Source organism: Zalophus californianus, chromosome 16, assembly GCF_009762305.2.
Source record: "Zalophus californianus isolate mZalCal1 chromosome 16, mZalCal1.pri.v2, whole genome shotgun sequence".
Classification (NCBI taxonomy): Eukaryota; Metazoa; Chordata; class Mammalia; order Carnivora; family Otariidae; genus Zalophus; species Zalophus californianus.
Window position 1 is genome coordinate 60,022,143 of NC_045610.1, and position 17,659 is coordinate 60,039,801.

Genomic DNA, 17,659 nt, shown 5'->3' on the forward strand with positions numbered 1-17,659 from the left:
CCCCATCCCAGGACACGCCTTCATGGGCATGGCAGGAAAGGGGGCTCACCCAAGCTGGGGCTCCCACGGACAAAGCCAGCCTTGGGCTGAGCTGCTGGCCCTTGGCTCCCAGGTCCTGGGAAGCCCACCATAGCCCTGACCCAGGCAGGCCTGGGACCCATGTACCCCAGAGCTCTCCCTAACTTACAAGCTGGAGGGCCCCCTCCCAGTGCCCTGGGGTCAGGGTGAGCAGGGCACAGGGGCCAAGAGTGGTTAGGAGAGGTGGAGTGGGGACACAGGCCTGCAGGATGGAGTGGTCCCTTCTGCTCTCCAGACCTCCGAGACTGGTCCCCATCCTCCCTGCGAGGACACGTGTGCACGGGCGGGGGTGGGGGGTGGGGAGAAGCCCGCCCAGAAGGCTCTGCAGGCAATAAAGGCAGACCCTGTCCGAGGGCTGGGCCAGGGTGGCAGGCACGCGGCAACCCAGGCTGCCTCGTGAGAATCAGGTATGTGCACAGTCTCGTGTTGAAAGAGGCACAGGGCAAGACCGTCCAGGCTGACCCTGGGACTTTGCTCCTCAGCAGGAACCAACCCGGACGACTTCATGTCTGGAAAGCCCATCACGAGGCGGTCTGTCCTCCTGGCCCTGGCTCTGGCCACCCTCCTGGCTGCAGGGGCAGGGGCTCCGCTCGGCAAGAAGGGCTCCCAGAATAAGCTGCTGCTGGTGTCCTTTGACGGTTTCCGCTGGAACTATGACCAGGACACACAAACCCCCAACCTGGATGCCATGGCGCTCGACGGAGTGAAGGCCCGCTACATGACGCCAGCCTTTGTCACATTGACCAGCCCCTGCCACTTCACCCTGGTCACTGGTGAGCGTCAGCCTCGGGCTGGGGCCTGGGGGCAGGGAGGGGGCTGAGCATCTAGCGGGACCGACAGAGGGAGCTCGGTGTGTGCACAGAGCCCCGTCCCCCCAGGGACCACACAGGGACAAAGGAGACCAAGGAGGGGACGCTGTCCCTGGGAGACACAGCACGGCCAAGGGAGGGGGTCATCAGCAAGCCCCACTGTTGGCGGTAACTTAAACAAGGCATCAAAATGCCCAGCGGTCCCGTTTTAAATAGTGACCCCCAACCAAGGTGGCAACCCAGGAGGGCTCCTGGAGGAAGTGAGCGTGGCCGGGTTCCAGACAGGCAGGAGAGATGACCCTGAGGCTCCTGCTCTTCCCACTGCGGCCCCGAGATGCCCTCAAACCCTCCATGGCTCTGTTTGGGCTGGAAGTCTAGAAGGCAGGTGTCAGGAGGGCCACACTCCCTCAGGAGACTCTAGAGGACCCTGCCTGCGGCTCCCAGCCTCCATGGCACTTCCGTGGCCCTTCCATGGCCTGTCTCTCCAGCCCCAGCTGTCTTCCCCCTGTGTGTCTCTCCTTGCCTTGTGAGGATGCCCATCCATAACGTAGGGCCCACCGTGACCCAGACTGCCCTCATCTTAACCTAACTCATCACATCTGCAAAGACCCTATTTCCAAGCAAGGTCACGTGCTGAGGCTCCGGGCCCACGTGAACTTGGGGGGAGACCCTACTCAGTACAGACGGCTCATCCGCATGCCAGCATTCTGTGACCAGGGCCCCCTGCTGCAAACATCTGGTTCTCCCCTCCTGCACGGCACCTGTTTCCTTACTAGATCACGCATGGGGATGAGGGGGGGCAGGGAGCACGTTCTTCATCGTCCCTCCTCCTGTGGCTTCTGAGCACGAGTGCATGCGTGTCCCATGCAAAAAGTGAATTTTAGAAAATAGCTCACGGATGGAGCTCCACGTGGTGCATTGAAATGTCTGCCTGGGATTCTGCTTTATGACTGGGCCATAGCTGTCTCATTAATTCCCTCCCGATAACCATCCGGGTTGCTACCGGTCTTCGCTAAAACCCACGAGGCTACAGATGACGTCCGCACACACATGCGTTTGCCCTGTGTGCACGTTTAGCTGCTGGAGACACCACGGGAACGGGTCGTAGAACCTCGGGGTTGGAGAGGATGTGCCTGTGACCCCGGACGGGGGCTCCCCCCAGCCGCGTGTGTGAAAGGCTTCCCGCTTCCCTCCATCCTCCCACCTCCTACCTCCCCTCTGCCATCTCCTCCCCGCCTCCCCCCCCCCACACACAGGCAAATACATCGAGAACCACGGAGTGGTTCACAACATGTACTACAATACCACCAGCAAGGTGAAGCTGCCCTACCACGCCACGCTGGGCATCCAGAGGTGGTGGGACAATGGCAGCATACCCATCTGGATCACAGCCCAACGGCAGGTAATGCTGGCCCTGAGCCCACAGACGGCAGTCGGGGGACAGGGGAAGGGAGGACCTGGCCCAGAAAAGCCGTGACCTTGTGAGACCCAGGCGGGCCTACTCCCCGCCCCGGAATCCTGGGCTCCCAACATGGAGGGGTATTAAGTGGAGCCCCGAGGGCGGTGGGTGCTGGATGCTGATGAGCATCCACCAGCAGGCTCCGTGGCCCTGCCCAATCCTCCCTGCAGCCCCGGGACGCAGAGGGAGGGCTCCATCCTCCCAACGGGAAGGAAAACGGCACCCCTGGGCCCCTGGCTCTGGGAGTGGGGCCCACACAGGGAACATAAGGTCACTCAACCAAAAGGCACCTAACAATAAAACAGCTTTCTGCCTTCCCCCTTCTGAATTCCTCTCCGGGCTGGGCCGCTAACTTCCAGAGGGTGAAAGATAAGTAAGGGGTGGGCTGTAGTGTTGAGCCAGGAACCCCTCCATCGTGCAGTGCTCCGGGGGATTCCTGGCCCTGGAGGTGTGCCAATTCCTCAACAAGGTCACATGGTGACAACGAGGATACCAAATATCTGGGGACACTTAGATCCATTATGTCACTAGTGCTGGGTCCACTGGACACCCGCTCTCTCCTTCATAAAATCAGTATCAGCCGTGGCAACATAAGAGTTATAAAAGGCCTCCCCCAAAACAAAGACCCGTGCCCGCGCCGGGAGCAGGGCTGAGTGAGCCGGCGGGGGGGGGGGGGGGGGGAGGCGGGCAGGCGGGCGGGCGGGGGGCTAGCCCAAGGAGGCCTGTGGCTTTAACGCCACCTTCCCTGGCAGGGCTTAAAGACTGGCTCCTTCTTCTACCCTGGCGGGAACGTCACCTACCAAGGCACAGCGGTGACAATGAGCCGGAAGGAAGGCGTTCTGCACAACTACAAAAATGAGACGCAGTGGAGGGCCGACATCGACACGGTGATGAAGTGGTTCACTGAGGACGGCCTGGACCTGGTCACGCTCTACTTTGGGGAGCCAGACTCCACGGGCCACAAGTACGGCCCCGAGTCCCAGCAGAGGAAGGAGATGGTGATGCAGGTGGACAGGACGGTGGGCTACCTTCGGGAGAGCATCAGCAGGAGCGGCCTGGAGGGCAGCCTCAACCTGATCATCACGTCCGACCACGGCATGACCACCGTCAAAAAGCAGGCCCCGGACCTGGTGGAGTTCCATAAGTTCCCCAACTTCACCTTCAAGGACATCGAGTTTGAGCTCCTGGACTATGGGCCCAACGGGATGCTGCTCCCCAAGGAAGGGATGTTGGACAAGGTGTATGAGGTCCTCAAGGATGCCCACCCCAAACTCCACGTCTACAAGAAGGAGTCGTTCCCGACATCCCTCCACTACGCCAACAACCCCAGGATCACCCCGCTGCTCATGTACAGTGACCCTGGCTACGTCATCCATGGGGTGAGCTGCCTGCCCAATGCCCGGCTTGGGACAGACTCCTTCACTGGGCGGCTGGGTCTCTTTCCATTTCTGTAAAAAGCCCCCTATTTCTCACTAGTCCCCAGTTGGAGGGGCACTGGCCACCAAAGGGACACACCCATCACTATGCAATCGGAGTGTGTGTGCGTGTAGTATACATGGGTGCAAATGTGTGAGATCTGTGTGCATATGGGCTTTGTACATGCTTTGTGTGCATGTGTGTGCATGCGTGTAGGGTAAAGTGTGGGAAGACTGGCCATAAGAAATGAAAGAGAAGTGAGGGCGAGGAGCCCACTCTGCCGTCCGTGGTCGGCGGAGAGCCGAGGGGTGCCGAAGGGGAAGGAGGATGCAGGCAGGGGAGAGGGGCTCGGGAAAGGAAGTGCTGGTGAGAACAGGTGCCACCCCGTGTGCCTGGGGTCTGCCCCTGGGTTACCAGGTCTTCCCCGAGGCCCTCCCTCGGGCCACGGATCTTTGGGGGCTCAGAATTCAGAGAAACCCTCCTGCCCCCACCTGTGAACCCCTCCCAGGGGTCCTCTGCCCCCACAGAGGTGCTGCTGTCGGAGAGAGCGGGGCTGGGCTGGGAGTCCCCGCAGAGGCTCAGGACCTCCCCTCCCCGGCAGAGACTGAGCGTGCAGTTCAACAAGGGTGAGCACGGTTTTCACAACGACGTCATGGACATGAAGACCATCTTCCGGGCCGTGGGCCCCAGCTTCAAGACGGGCCTGGAGGTGGAGCCCTTCGAGAGCATCCACGTGTACGAGCTCATGTGCCATCTGCTGGGCATCGTGCCCGAGGCCAACGACGGGCTCCTGAGCACCCTGCTGCCCATGCTCCAGGAAACCAACAGCAGGCCCCCAAGCACCCCCTCAGGTAAGGGGCTGCCCATTCCGCCAGCAGGCCGCTGCAGACCAAGGAGCGCCATCAGCCACGTGAGGCCGCCTTCTCTTTCCTTGTCCTGGACCCCGGAAACATCTCAAGCCCCTGACACTCAAGCCCCTGGCAGCAATGAGGGGAGAGCAGGTGGAAGTGAGCAGCCTTGGGGAGACTGAGGGCCAGAGAAGCAGGTGCTTTGCCCACAGGACAGGCCCCCTGGTGAAGTCCACCTCCAGGCTCCTGGTTCCCCGTGACCTGCTCTCCCGCATGGCCATGTGAGGCTCCTTCCGGGAGTCTTCCTCTATCGGCCGCCCCCCAACACGCCCTCACCCCCACCCTGGCCCATCCCAGGGCCAGAGGTCACCTGGGAGCTGACAAGATGGCACACCCCAGTGGGGGCCTGGCTGGAGGTGTGCTGGCCCTGCTCATCAGGGGAGGGGGCTTGTGGGGCGGCAGGGGGGAGGGCACCTGGCCCACCATGGAGGAGCAGGGCTGAGTGACCTGCTCCCGCTCCTCTCATTCACTGGATGCTCTGAATTCCCTCAGGCTCTGCCCTCCTGCCAAGTGGCCAGCACCCCCTGGTGACGGGACTGCTGGTGGCTGTGATTCTTCTGGTCAAGGTCGCATAATGCCCCACGGCTCCAGGTCAGAAGCCCAGGAGGCGGAGGGGAGGGTGGGCCCGGGCTCCCTGCCGCTCCAGCCTCACGCGCCCCACACCGCGGCAGAGGGGAGTCAGTCCTCGAGACCCCCACAGGCCCCTTCCAGCCGCTCTCCTCTAGGCTTGCAGCAGGTCTTTCCAAAGCAGACAGACAGCCCGTGAGACTTGAACCCTCCCCAGCCTCCTCGCTGCCTTGCCTGCAAGGCCTCAGTACTCGGGGGGCAAGGGAGAACCCAGAAGCCATCGGGGTCAGGTGTGTGGGGGGAGCTGCAGGGGTCCTGGAATATCTGGGGAGCCAGCTCGAAGGACTCGGCGTGCTGTGTGACAGCCCCATCTTGTTCCTACCCTGGGCTGCCATGGCCCTCCAGCCAAAGCAGAAGCAAATCATCCATTCCTTCTCAAACCACACAGTGGGAGCCTGCTTGGTGTCAGGCTCTGGTCTGGGGTCTGGGGATCTGCAGGGAATGGCGCAGCCTGGGCCCTGCACCCCAGAGTCTGTAATTTAGGGGCCACGGAGGGCAGACAACAGGAAGAGAACAAATCAGTGACGGACCGGGTCCGGTGTCACTGGCAGAGAGAGGACTGGGCCACAGCAGGGAGTGGGAGACCTGAATGAGGGGGATGAGCCAGCCCCGCTCAGCCGGGGATGAGGGCCCAGGCAGGGGAGGGCACGTGAGAGCCCCCGAGGGGGGCCTGGCCCTCGTGTCTGCGGGCGAGAAGGGAGGCCCGTGCTTGGAGGCTGGTAAGCGAGGACAGTACATGATGAGCTCTCCGTGGACAGAGGGAGCAGGCTTCCCTGACAGGCAGCGGGGACCCCCAGCCAAGTGACACGGGGATGCACCTGATTCGACACCAATGACTAAAGGAACACAGGACCGCCAGGCTCGGGAGGAGGGACAGCAACTCAGGACAGTCCCTCGGGGTCTGGGCAGAACATCTTGGGGGCAGAGCGGAGATGGTGCAAAATGGACGGGTTCAAGATACCTTGCAAGGTTTGTGAGCAGGGGCAGATACAGATGTGATACGAAGACTGCATCTGCAGCGGGGGCCTGGGCTGCCCGGGGAGGGACAGAGCCACTCACTGAGACCCGAGGAGAGACAGGGACGTGGCAGCCGAGGTGGGGAGGGGCTGCAGGGGTGTGTGGTGGGGCAGGGGCTCTCGCCACCAAATGGTGGAGCTGGATGGGCCCAGGGAGACAATCTGGCAGACCCCCTCTTACGCAGACGGGACGCTGCAGCCTGAGAGGTTAGCTGGCTAGCCCGGGGCCCTGGAAGTGACAGAGCTGTGTCTGAACCCTGGTTTACGTCCTCATCTGGAGTCCTTCCAGCTGCCTCCATCACTGGCTCTCTGTGCTCAGGGGGAGCCGTCCTTGCGTGAGGCAGTGATGTAATAAGATTCCCAGGCCTCCAGCCTCTAAAACACATCGGCAAACACCTGTTCTCCACAACACCCGAGAGGTGGGCTCAGGCTTCACAGGCGAGGAAACGGCAGCTTGACCGCGAAGACCCTGTGACTGCGCTGGGTTGGGGCAGGGGCGTTGCCAGCAAACCCACTCTCTAGACCAAAAGCAGTAAAAGTCCCGAGGTGTGGCCTTTCCCATCTCTGTGGCGTAAGTGCGCCCACTGAGGCCAATTTCAAGCTCCCAAAACCAGGTCGCAAAGGCCAGGTCAAGAAGAGACCAAAGAGTTGGCCCTCGGGCTGGAGCCCACGCCCAGCGCGGAGCTCAGAGCCGTGGGGACAACCTCCCCAGTCGGGCTGGTCATCACGGCTGCTGAATCCAGTTCCGAACGAGGGCCGCTGTCTTGGCCAGGTTCTTGCCTCCAAACACAGTGCCCGAAGGACTTGTCGCTCCCCTGAGAAACGGGGCAGCCCTTCACCGTGACCTAAGATCCTCTCTACCCAGGCGGGAGCAGGCGGAGTGTCAGGGGAAACCAAGGCACCTCAGGCTCTCCTCCCTTCTGGGTCTGCAGTGTGCGACCCCCAGCCAGGCCCAGGAACGTGCCCCCAGTGTGGGGGAACGGTGTAACCCCCCAACAATTCCCACCCCCACCCCCACCCCCACATGCCGTCCTGGGTCCAGCGGAGGGTCTGGAGTCCCCACAGGGGCCCTTCTCCTTCACAACCTGATGTGCGTGTCGTGTTCCCCCCCCCCACTGTCTGCCCAGCCCACCGCCCACCACTCCCAACCTCCCTGCAGCCCTGCTTCCTCTCCCCTCCCCCCAGACCTGTCCTCACCCTGCCCAGCCCCTCCCCCCAGCCAACATACACTTGTTCTTCCAGGCCTGCCTCTTCCAGGAAGCCTCCAGAAGCTACCCTCTCACGGCGTGAGTCTGCTGGACACGGATGAGCCCGTCTCTCCACCTGGCCACAGACCTCAGTGATCCCCCAGCCCCAGCCCATGCTCAGTCGTTAGGTGCTGGCAATAAAGCCGCTGCCCAGGTTTAGGCCTGGGAACACACAGGGTCGCCCTCCCCCTGCCTCCCGCCTCCCCTCTCCCCGTCTTCCCACAGGCCCCGCCCCAAGAGCCGTGCCATCCGCGGCCACGCGGGGGCGCGCGGGAGCCCCGCGCGGGAAGGTCGGGCCCTTCCCCGGCTCAGACCGACCCGGCCCTGGTCTCCAGCTCCAGCGGGGGCGCAGGGCGGGCGGCGGGGACGCTTTGCCTCGTCGAGCCGCACGCCTCCGCCCTGGTGCCCGCCCCGCCTGGCTGGCCGGCTGCAGCTCCGGTGGGGATGAGGGACAGCCTGGTCGCTGCAGTCACAGGGGCCAGCTGTAAGTTGCGGGCCTTTTGCTCCAAAGCCTGCTGGGTTTTCTAACAGCCTTACCAGTTGGCCCCAGGGTGTGATGACTTCCTGATGCCTTAGGCCGCCTAACAACCCCTGGGCGAGCCTCTGGTGGGCCTGCCAGGGAGAGGTGCCACAAAGGGTGGGATGAGAAGGTTCTTTGTGGACTCACAGGGAGCCAGAATCTCTAAGCCACGTTGTTCCGCCAAAAAAATAAATAAATAAATAAGGTGCAAGCACTGCAAATAGTAGACACCTTCGGTGGGAGTGGGGAGGGGAGGGGGGAGAGGGTGTGTGCACCCCTGCATCTCTAGACATCAAAATACCGCTGGAGAACTCTCAGCACCAGGAGAGCAGTGACCGGCTCCAGAGAGGGCAGTGGGTGGCCAGGCCAGGAGCAAGAAGGATGTTGTGCACCCCCTAGTCTGAACACTGTGCAGACCGGAGCATCTCAGGACCACTTTCTAAGAGCACGGGCTTTGGAGCAGAGCAGCTCGTACTCCAGTCTGTCCCTACCCACATGCTGTGACCCTGGAGGGGTGGTTACCCTTCCCCAGCCTCAGTCGGCTCATCTGAAAACACGGGGCAGTAAGGAGAGGCGCGCCTCCCTGAGATCGGCCCAGGATAATGCGTGGAGGCAAGTGCCCCATCGGTGTAGCCATGGGCACGGTTAGAACTGCTGTGAGAGGTGCTGACCTGTCCAGTGCAGCTCTGGAAAACAAATCCAGCTGTAACAGTGTGAGACGCATCCTTTGACAGATGGGTTTGCAGGACCCGCCTATTCCTTGCCTGCGAAGCCCCCTCTCCCCTCTCTGGGCTTCTTCTGTCTATGACTTGATCTCCACCTCCATCTCCAGGATCCATCCCAGCTCACCCTCGGCAGCTGCCCGACCAGCTACCCGGACCTGGAGTCCTGCCTTGGCCTTAAAGGCCCTGTGTCCCCGGCCCTGCATCCAGTAATTTTCCTAGAAGAAATGCCCCATCCCCATGGCAGCCTACCCTGGGATACCCAGACCAGCCTGCCTGCTCACACCGCCTTCTGACTCTGGACAGGCCCGGATCCGGTCTTGGCCCTCGGGAGTCGGCCCCATCTGGCTGGAGAGGGCCAGGGGGGTATCCCCGTGCATTCCTAACTGCAGAGCAGTGAGCATACACAGGTGCCAGTGTAACCACCATGACCCGCACGTCTGCAAGACACCCAGCCTTCCTCTGAGAGCCCCCCCTTAGGTTGCTCAGCCTAGTTTACTTTCCAGGGGATGGGCCAACAGATAACTCTCAAGAATCGCTCAATGACTTTTTCAAAGAGAAAAATAATCAGGGCTCGGTGCTGTGAGGCTAAATTTCCCGTTTGTGCAGCTGTGGGGTGAGTGCAGGGCACCACCCTGAGCCCCCACACCCTCACACTCACTAATGCAATGCTGTGTGGCCCCAGGCGAGTTGCTAACCCCTGGGCCATTTCCTCACTGTAAAATCAGGAACGATGGCAGTATCTGTCTCATAGGCTGGTCCGAATGATTAAATGAGTTGTTACTTGCAAACCGCTTAGAACAGGACCCGGCCTCAGACCACATGTTCTGCTTTAGGACTTAATGAAGAGGCGGGGAATGACTGGGGAGAAAGTCCCAGCTGCTCTCTTCTCAGCTCCCCTCCAGGCCCTCTTGCTTCTCTCCCAGAAAGTTTGGGGTCAGTGACACCAAGCCTTAAATGCCTCGCTGCTGTAGCACAGAGAGGGCCCAGGCTCGGAGCTGGGGTGGGCAATGTATCAAAAGGTACAATGTTACCCCACGGGTCTCTCTGCATTGTGTTGGCTGTTATGATCACCTTTAGTTTGCGGTGAGAACTACTGATTTTTGCATTTATATCTGTTAATTCCCATTTTTTTCCTTTGAAAATTAACTTAGGAAGGATGAGTTAATTTAAAGGAAAAATGTCGACTACATAATAGCGCGGTTGGCGGGTGGACAGGAAAGAATGTATAAATAGTAAGGGAGGGGAGCCAGAGACAAACCCACTGGAGGCCACCCCTGCTCTCAACTGCCTCCTCTCCGCTCCCAACCAGGTGGCCAGCCCCGGAAGCTTCTGGAGGGCAGCACTCGGTCTCCCTGGGGCAGGTGTCCAGAGACTCCCCCCAGGGGAATTCAGGACACTACTGAAAACTAACATTGTAATTCACCGTACAAAGTTCATTTTACTATCAGCCTAACTAAAACAGTCAGGAGAAAACTCCAGCTGAAACAGAGCAGAGCACTGCATTCTGGAGCCACATGGAGGTGACTGACACTTGACACTGATGGCTCCATCCACATACTGCTGTCTGTCTGTCAGCTCAAAGCCTTTGTTCAATTGAGCCAGTCCAGGGGCTGGCAGTAATGAGTGGGACATCCAAGTACTGACTGGCCAGGTCAAGAGTGACAGGGTGTATGAATGGGACAGTGAAAGCCCCCTTTGTCAGGAGGCCTCGCCCCTGTAGAGCCAGCCCTGCATGCTGTCACCAGGAGGCGGCACTCTTGGGCTCTTCAACACCCCTTGAAGCCTTTCTCAAGCAGCTTCAGAAATAGGAATTCAGGGCGCCTGGGTGGCTCAGTTGGTTAATCAACTGCTTTCGGCTCAGGTCATGATCCTGGAGTCCCAGGATCGAGTCCCACATTGGGCTTCCTGCTCAGCAGGGAGTCTGCTTCTCCCTCTGACCCTCTTCCCTCTCGTGCTTTCTAGCTCTCATTCTCTCTCTGAAATAAATAAATAAAATCTTTAAAAAAAAAAAAAAAGAAATAGGAATTCAGGACCTCCTGTTCCTCCAGTTTCTCCTTCCCCAGCTCCTGCAAAATAACCACATCAACCTTAGGGGCATGGTCAAGGAGTATTCATTTCCCCAAATTTTAGATGGAGCCCCAATGGAATGCCGGTTGTTCAGAGAAGAGAAGTAGAACTTTCCAAATCAGGTTTGCTTTCAGATCCATTGAGGGAATGGATCATGTAGCCCCATGCTACACACAAAGGCCACTCTGGATCTGTGTGCCTCCCAAGCTCTTTGTTCAATTCGATCAGATGCTGTGCAGGTGAGCCTGAGCATGCGCGCGTGCGCGCACGCGCACACACACACACACACACACACGTCTGGATAGGGAGGTCTGGAGTAGGCCTGAGAACCTGCATTTCTGAGTAGTTCCCAGAGGATTCTCATGCTCCTGGCCACAGTATCATACTTGAGAATCGTCACACTTAATAAAGGTTATGGGGGCACCTGGGTGGCTCAGTCAGTTAAGCGGCTGCCTTGGGCTCAGATCATGATCCCAGGATCCTGGGATCAAGTCCTGTGTGGGGCTCTCTGCTCAGTGGAGAGTCTACTTCTCCATTTGCCTCTGCTTCTCCTCCTTGCTTGTGCTCTCTCTCAAATAAATAAATAAAATTTATCTTTAAAAAAATAAAATGGGGCGCCTGGGTGGCTCAGTCGGTTAAGCGTCTGCCTTTGGCTCAGGTCATGATCCAGGGCCCTGGAATGGAGCCCTGAATTGGGCTCCCTGCTCAGCAGGGAGCCGGCTTCTCCCTCTGCCTCTCCCTCTGCCTGCCGCTCCCCTTGCTTGTGATTTCTCTCTCTCTCTCTCTGTCAAATAAATAAAATCTTTAAAATAAAAAAATAAAAATAAAGGTTATGAATGAATGAATGACTAGAAACTGGTCTGGCCCAACCTCCTCAGGTTAAACAGGATTGGAACTGAGGCAGCCTCAGCCACCAGCTAACCCTGAGCGGAAGTGGGAGGGGACCACAGGTATCTCCAGGTTCAATCCCAGTAGGGCCAGGCCAGCCCTTTCTCTCAGGTGCTCTCTGCTGATGCAAGTAAGTCTATTCTTACTTGAGATACTCCCAGAACCCAGGGAACTGCTTGGCCCAGATCCTCTCCTCCCCACTGAAGAGGATCCTGTGTCAAACGCGGGGGCTCCCTTTGGCCCATCCGCCTGGGACCCAACAGGAGCACCTGCCAATCATATAACCCCACAGCTGTGCTTGCGGTCCAGGCCATCTTTAGGATGGACCTTTAGGACCGCCTTGCTGCGCCTTCGCACCTGACAGCACTAAGTGCTTTGCGCATCTACTGGCTGCGAGGCGAGGCAGCTGGACTCGTTCGTTCGGCGCCCAGCCCCAGGCCCGCGGAGGACCCAAGCGAGGGGTCCGGGTCCGGCAGGCAAGCAGCAGGGACCGAGAATGGGCCTGGGCGCCCCATCAGGAGGGGTGTCAACGAAAGGTGATTCGCAAGGGTGTGTCGGAGGGCAGCCCCGCTCGTCTGCGCGTTTCTGGGGGCGAGCGGCCTCCCCTCCCCCACGCCCGCCGCCCGGGAAGCGCAGCGCCCCTCACCCGGACCGCGGAGCTGCGGGAGCTTCTGTTGCCATGGTTACCCGCCGCGCACCGCTCCGCGCCGCGGGAGGTGCCAGAGCCGCAGGCGGTGCGCAGTCGCTGAGCCCGGACCTGGGGGCACAGGCAGGACGGGACACGGAACGCCGCGCGCGCCGCACACACACGCTGCCCTGTCACATCCCACCCCTACACACCGTATACACACCCGCACACAACAGAACACACGCCACTCACACGCGCGCACGTAACACGCGCTCCCGCCTCACTCGCTCTGCACACACCGCATCCACCCCCCGCTGTACGCATCACTTCCCATGCCAGCCACACACACTGTGATCCTCGTACAACACACGCTTACACACCCTAAACCCACTCGGGACCCGGACACCGGAAGATGCGCTGTTGGAACAGGCCCCCCCGCGTCTACACTCGCAAGCACAGCCCGCCGAGGGTCGCAGCCCGGTCCGCGCACGCGCAGCAAGCTGGTGCACCCCTCCCCTTTGTGACCCTCTCTGCAGATCCACCTTGTGGGGTCACTTCAGAGGAGGGGTGGCCTCCCAGGCACGCACTCCCAGACAGGAAGGTCGCCGCGGCTGCCCCGGGTCCCCCACCACCAACCCCTACCGGGAGCGCCCAGACACCTGCCGCCATCCGCGGGGACTCCGGGGCAGGCGCGGCCAAAGCGCAGCAGGCGGTGTCCGAAGGTGACCAGGTCCGGGCCGCTCGTTCAGCAAGGACCGGCGAGGCGCTGAGCCTCGGGACCCGCGACCTCGGGGACACCTCCGTTTCCTCATCCCTCCATCCCGCGTAGCAGGGGCAGGAGAAGGGTGGGAGAGTCTGGGCACCAGGAAGGGACTCGGGCCACTCACATACCGAGAGTGCCCAGAAAGCCCGGTATCTCATTCATGCGGAGGAGAACCTAATCCAGTCAATTTTTTAAATTTTGTTTTTGGTGATAAATCACTGCGTGGCTTTTGACTTAAATCTCCAAAGAAGTTCAGAAAGCGGCGCTTGGGTGGCTCAGTAGGTTGAGCGTCTGCCTTTGGCCCAGGTCATGATCTCTGGGTCCTGGGATCCAGCCCGCATCTGGCTCTGGGCTCCCTGCTCAGCGGGAAGTCTGCTTCTCCCTCTGCCCCTCCCCCCTCCTGCTCACTCACTGCTCGCGGTCAAATAAATAAATAAAATCTTAAAAAAAAAAAAGTTCAGAAAGAGGAGGGACATAGCCCTAGCAAAACTCTCCCATTATCATGTGTGAATTTATATAAACAAGTTTTCTCATAGTCTACACTAATAAATGAAAAACAGGAATGAACCAAGTCTTAGGAAATAAATAATATTCACCCAAAGACACATGAATTATTTGAAAACATGCAGCCCCATACATCTCATTAAGAGATGCAGTTCAAAATTTTGACTTTTATATATATTGTATTTATATATTATATATTACATATATAATAAATATATACCACAATTTAATATACTTATGTTCGTTTGGTCAATTGATTAATTGCATTATTCAATCCAGAATAATTTTTTTTAATAGAGCCTTAGAGTTGCTGGAAATAACACGTTAAATTTAAATTATGCTTTTCTTGCAGAAACCTATGCTTGAGTGATTAGTGAATTACTTTCAAACATAAAAATGTTTTTATTAAAATAAAATTCAGGGGAAGAAGTGAGACAGGACCCCCCCCCCGCCCCCGCAAGGTGAAAGAGAAAAGAAGCAAGAAGAATTTGTCTATCTCTCTGGTCTCAGAGGTCACTTCACTACATTATTTACATTTCATTTGATATATTTAAAAGAATGGCCCAGGGAAGTGGGAGGCAGTTGCATTTAGGAAAAGAAAAGAACCTTTTCTTGCAAGGAGTGCAGGGGAGGCTGACTTCACCAAACAAAAAACACCATCAAGTATTTAAAAGGCAAAAAAAAGTCACAAGAAAACCAAGTTTCCAGCGGCCACTTTCTCACGTGATTATGCTAATCCTAAAGGTCAGGACACATGACAGGAAGAGCAAAGGTCAGGGCTAAAATTCTGATTATCAGAGGTTCACAGGAAATAAACAGGAGTTTCTTATTGGGGGATGCTGAGATTTGGGGTTATCCTGGGGTGCAAAGCGGTTTGCTGGTTTGGTTTGTCTGAGACTGAAGAACAGGACTTGCTCAATGACCTTGAAAGCAGGACAGAATGTCAGGTTTTGCTTCTATCGAGCGAGGAACTGTTCTGTTGTTTAAAAGTTGGTGTTTGGGGCGCCTGGGTGGCTCAGTCGTTAAGCCTCTGCCTTCGGCTCAGGTCATGATCCCGGGGTCCTGGGATCGAGTCCTGCATCGGGCTCCCTGCTCGGCGGGAAGCCTGCTTCTCCCTCTCCCACTCCCCCTGCTTGTGTTCCTGCCCTTGCAATCTCTCTCTCTCTCTCAAATACATAAATAAAATCTTAAAATAAAATAAAAGTTCGTGTTTACAATACACCAGAAATCCCATCCTTTGCACCCTTGTGAACTTAATGACAAAACACAGTAGATACCAACCTCAAAAGGTACCAAAAGGGCATTTTTCCAAATTCTTGCAGGGGCTCCATGGACAAAGCAGCTTGGAGGCCGCTGACTTAGTTCTATTTCCTTTTGGACCCAAGAATCGGAGAAGGTGTCGGTGACAAGCAAGCCACCAAGGAGCGCAGAGAGGACACTCACCTGGGAAATGCAAGTCCAAGCCACAGGATGCCTCCTTACACCCAAAGGAGGACCATCATAATAAAAGAAGAGAAAGAAAGAAAAGTGACAGGTGCCTCTGCAGATGTGGCACGGCAGCCACGCGGAAAGTAGGCTGGTGCTTCCTCACAGGCGCGGGTGACCCAGCGGTGCCACGGCTGGTGCGTGTCCCAAGAACGAATGTCCGTAGCAGCATTCTTGACAATTGCCAAAAGGTGGAAACAGCCCAGGCAGAGACAGAAGCAGGGATCAGCAAAGTGTGGTGCGTCCCCACCACGGGACATGACACGCCCTGGAAAGGAGGGAAGTCCCCCCCCGCTCCCCCTCCCCCCGCTGCGTGGATGGCCCTCGGAAACTCGCGGAAGGGAAGAAAGACACAAAAGGCCACAAATCATAGGATTCCTTTTTTGCCGCATGTCCAGAATAGACAAATCCTAGGAGGCAGGAAGCGGTGGAGGGCGGCGGGGCTGGGGGAGGGGGGTGGGGGGGTGGTCAGCAGCTGCTGAGTGAGTATAGGCTCCCTTGTGGGGAGATGAAAATGTCCAGGAACCAGAGAGTAGTCACGCTTGTACAACATCCTAAGGTACTAAATGCTACTGAATTATACACTTGAGAGAGTTAAAATGGTAAGTTTCACGTTCTGTGTATTTTAGCACAATTTTTGAAAAAACAGATTCTGGGACCCCACCAAAAATCAAAACAAAAAGCAGGGAGGCTACAAATAGGGGCTGTGTTTCAGGCCAGGGAGCCTCAATAGCAGGGCTCAGCCGGCTTAGCTGGCTTCCCCAGAGCTGCCCTGGTCCTCTGGTTGGCTAATAAATATGCCGCCAGGGAGGGACCCAAAGGCTGGGCTGGGGGAGGGGAGCCAGGAGGAGCAGCTTGGGTGTGTGTCCCCCACCCCCAGAGCCTGGCTAAGCCCCCATCCTCCATCAGAGAGGCTCAGGGAAGGTGGGCAGGGACGCTCCAGTGAGCACCAGCCTTCTTCTTAAGGCTTTGCTGGGGCTGTCTTGAGAGTTCGGCCCACTGGTTGGGCAGGAGGCTGTGAGAGTCCAGGTATGGGAGGGGGTGACCCAGAGCCTGTCCACACGGACCAGGTTCCACACAGCGGCCGGGTCTGCTGAGCTGGGCATGTGGGGCCAGGATTCTGAGGCTGAACTGGTCCCGGGGGGCGAACCGGCCTTTGAGAGAGGGGCCCGTCCTCTGGGCCAGCTCAAGCTATCCCACAAGAACTTAGGGGTGTGGATGATCTTCCTGGGCAAACCCGAGTTCATGCAGGAGGGGTATGAAGCTATAGCTTTTCTCCGGGCCATACAGTGCGCCAATCCTCTTAGAAGCGTTAAGTCCTCTTCTCCCTACCGCGAGCGGACGCAGGCATGCAGATCTTTGAGAAGACCCTGACGGGCAAGACCATCACCCTTGAGGTGGAGCCCACTGACACCATTGAGAATGTCAAAGCCAACATCCAGGACAAGGAGGGCATCCTGCCTGCCCAGCTGCATCTAATTTCTGTGGGCAAACAGCTGGAAGATGGTGGCACTGTCCGACTACAATATCCAGACAGAGTCCACCCTGCACTTGGTGCTTCATCTGCAGGCTGGCATCATCATCGAGCCTTCCCTCCGCCCACTGGCCCAGAAATACAACTGCGACCAGACGATTCGCGGCAAGTGTTTTGCTCGCTGGCATCCCCCGGGCTGTCAACTGCGCCACACCAACAACCCGCGCCCCAAAGAGGTCAAATAAGGCCCCTCGACTGGCTCTTCCTTTGCCCGCAGGGTGGCCTCCTGCCCAAGCCCAAGGCCCTGGGGCCTCAGTAAAGTTTCCCTTTCATTGCCTGGAGCAGTAAAAAAAAAAAAAAAAGGCTTTGGGGGGGGCCTGCCGCAGGGGGGCAAATCCTGGTGAAGTGCCTCCTGCTGGCTCACTTTGCAGAACAACCCTTTTCAATCATCAGATTGAAGCAATCCTCAGATCGCTTGTTTTTTAAACAGAGAAAACACCTTAACGGATACCTCCTACCCTCCTCATAAAATATGCAGGTTGAATGTATTCCCCATCTGGAATTAACTAGGGAAGGGGTTCTTTTAACCAGCAGCTCCTTGTGAGAAACTCATTCTGGAAAACAAATACAAGAACCAGCCTTTCTGAGTCAACCACACCACAGAGAAAAGCCCTCGGGAAGGCCGGTGTGTTGTGTGAAAGCCTCAGGTAAACAGGCAGGTGACGGCACCTGCCACTGGCACGGAATCCGCCGCGTCTGGCCCTGGCAATGGGAAGGACGGCGTGTCTGTCCGGGACGAGTCCTTTCTCCTGCGCCACACCCGCGAGGGAGGACTGGCCTTGAGAAGTCTCTGGCTCCGGGTTTGCTTTTGGTCATGTGATTCTTGATATCACTACTTTTAAGACTTCATTAAACAAGTAGTGTTTCCTATTTATGTCATTTTCTTTTTTTTAATGTCATTTTCAAAAGAAGTTTGCTCTTCTCATATGAAACGTGTTACAGTCAGTTCTCAGAAATTCAAATGGCCCATAAGCAAGCACAGGGA

General features: G+C 57.6%; 1 protein-coding gene and 1 pseudogene across 2 annotated transcripts; both read left to right on the forward strand.

Moving 5' to 3' along the window:
* Positions 1 to 446: 446 nt before the first annotated feature.
* Positions 447 to 8,292, forward strand: ENPP7 (ectonucleotide pyrophosphatase/phosphodiesterase 7). Of its 2 annotated transcripts, none has more exons than XM_027567557.1 (7): positions 447 to 485; positions 561 to 851; positions 2,144 to 2,289; positions 3,099 to 3,725; positions 4,364 to 4,613; positions 5,163 to 5,261; positions 7,556 to 8,292. In XM_027567557.1, exons 2-6 carry the CDS (start codon positions 584 to 586, stop codon positions 5,243 to 5,245), a joined length of 1,374 nt encoding a protein of 457 aa, XP_027423358.1. In that variant the 5' UTR covers positions 447 to 485; positions 561 to 583; the 3' UTR covers positions 5,246 to 5,261; positions 7,556 to 8,292. The 2 variants fall into 2 exon arrangements, with proteins under 2 accessions (XP_027423358.1, XP_027423359.1); XM_027567558.1 differs by having other exon boundaries at positions 448 to 485; positions 564 to 851.
* Positions 8,293 to 16,474: 8,182 nt separating this feature from the next.
* Positions 16,475 to 16,859, forward strand: LOC113907862 (annotated as a pseudogene).
* Positions 16,860 to 17,659: the final 800 nt, after the last annotated feature.

Excerpts from the sequence above, each read along its gene's own strand:
- ENPP7 (XM_027567557.1), top strand. The coding sequence starts at position 584 with ATGTCTGGAAAGCCCATCACGAGGCGGTCTGTCCTCCTGGCCCTGGCT. Across the intron at positions 2,290-3,098 it reads GGATCACAGCCCAACGGCAG|GGCTTAAAGACTGGCTCCTT; the intron begins GTAATGCTGGCC and ends CTTCCCTGGCAG. Across the intron at positions 3,726-4,363 it reads CTGGCTACGTCATCCATGGG|AGACTGAGCGTGCAGTTCAA; the intron begins GTGAGCTGCCTG and ends CCTCCCCGGCAG.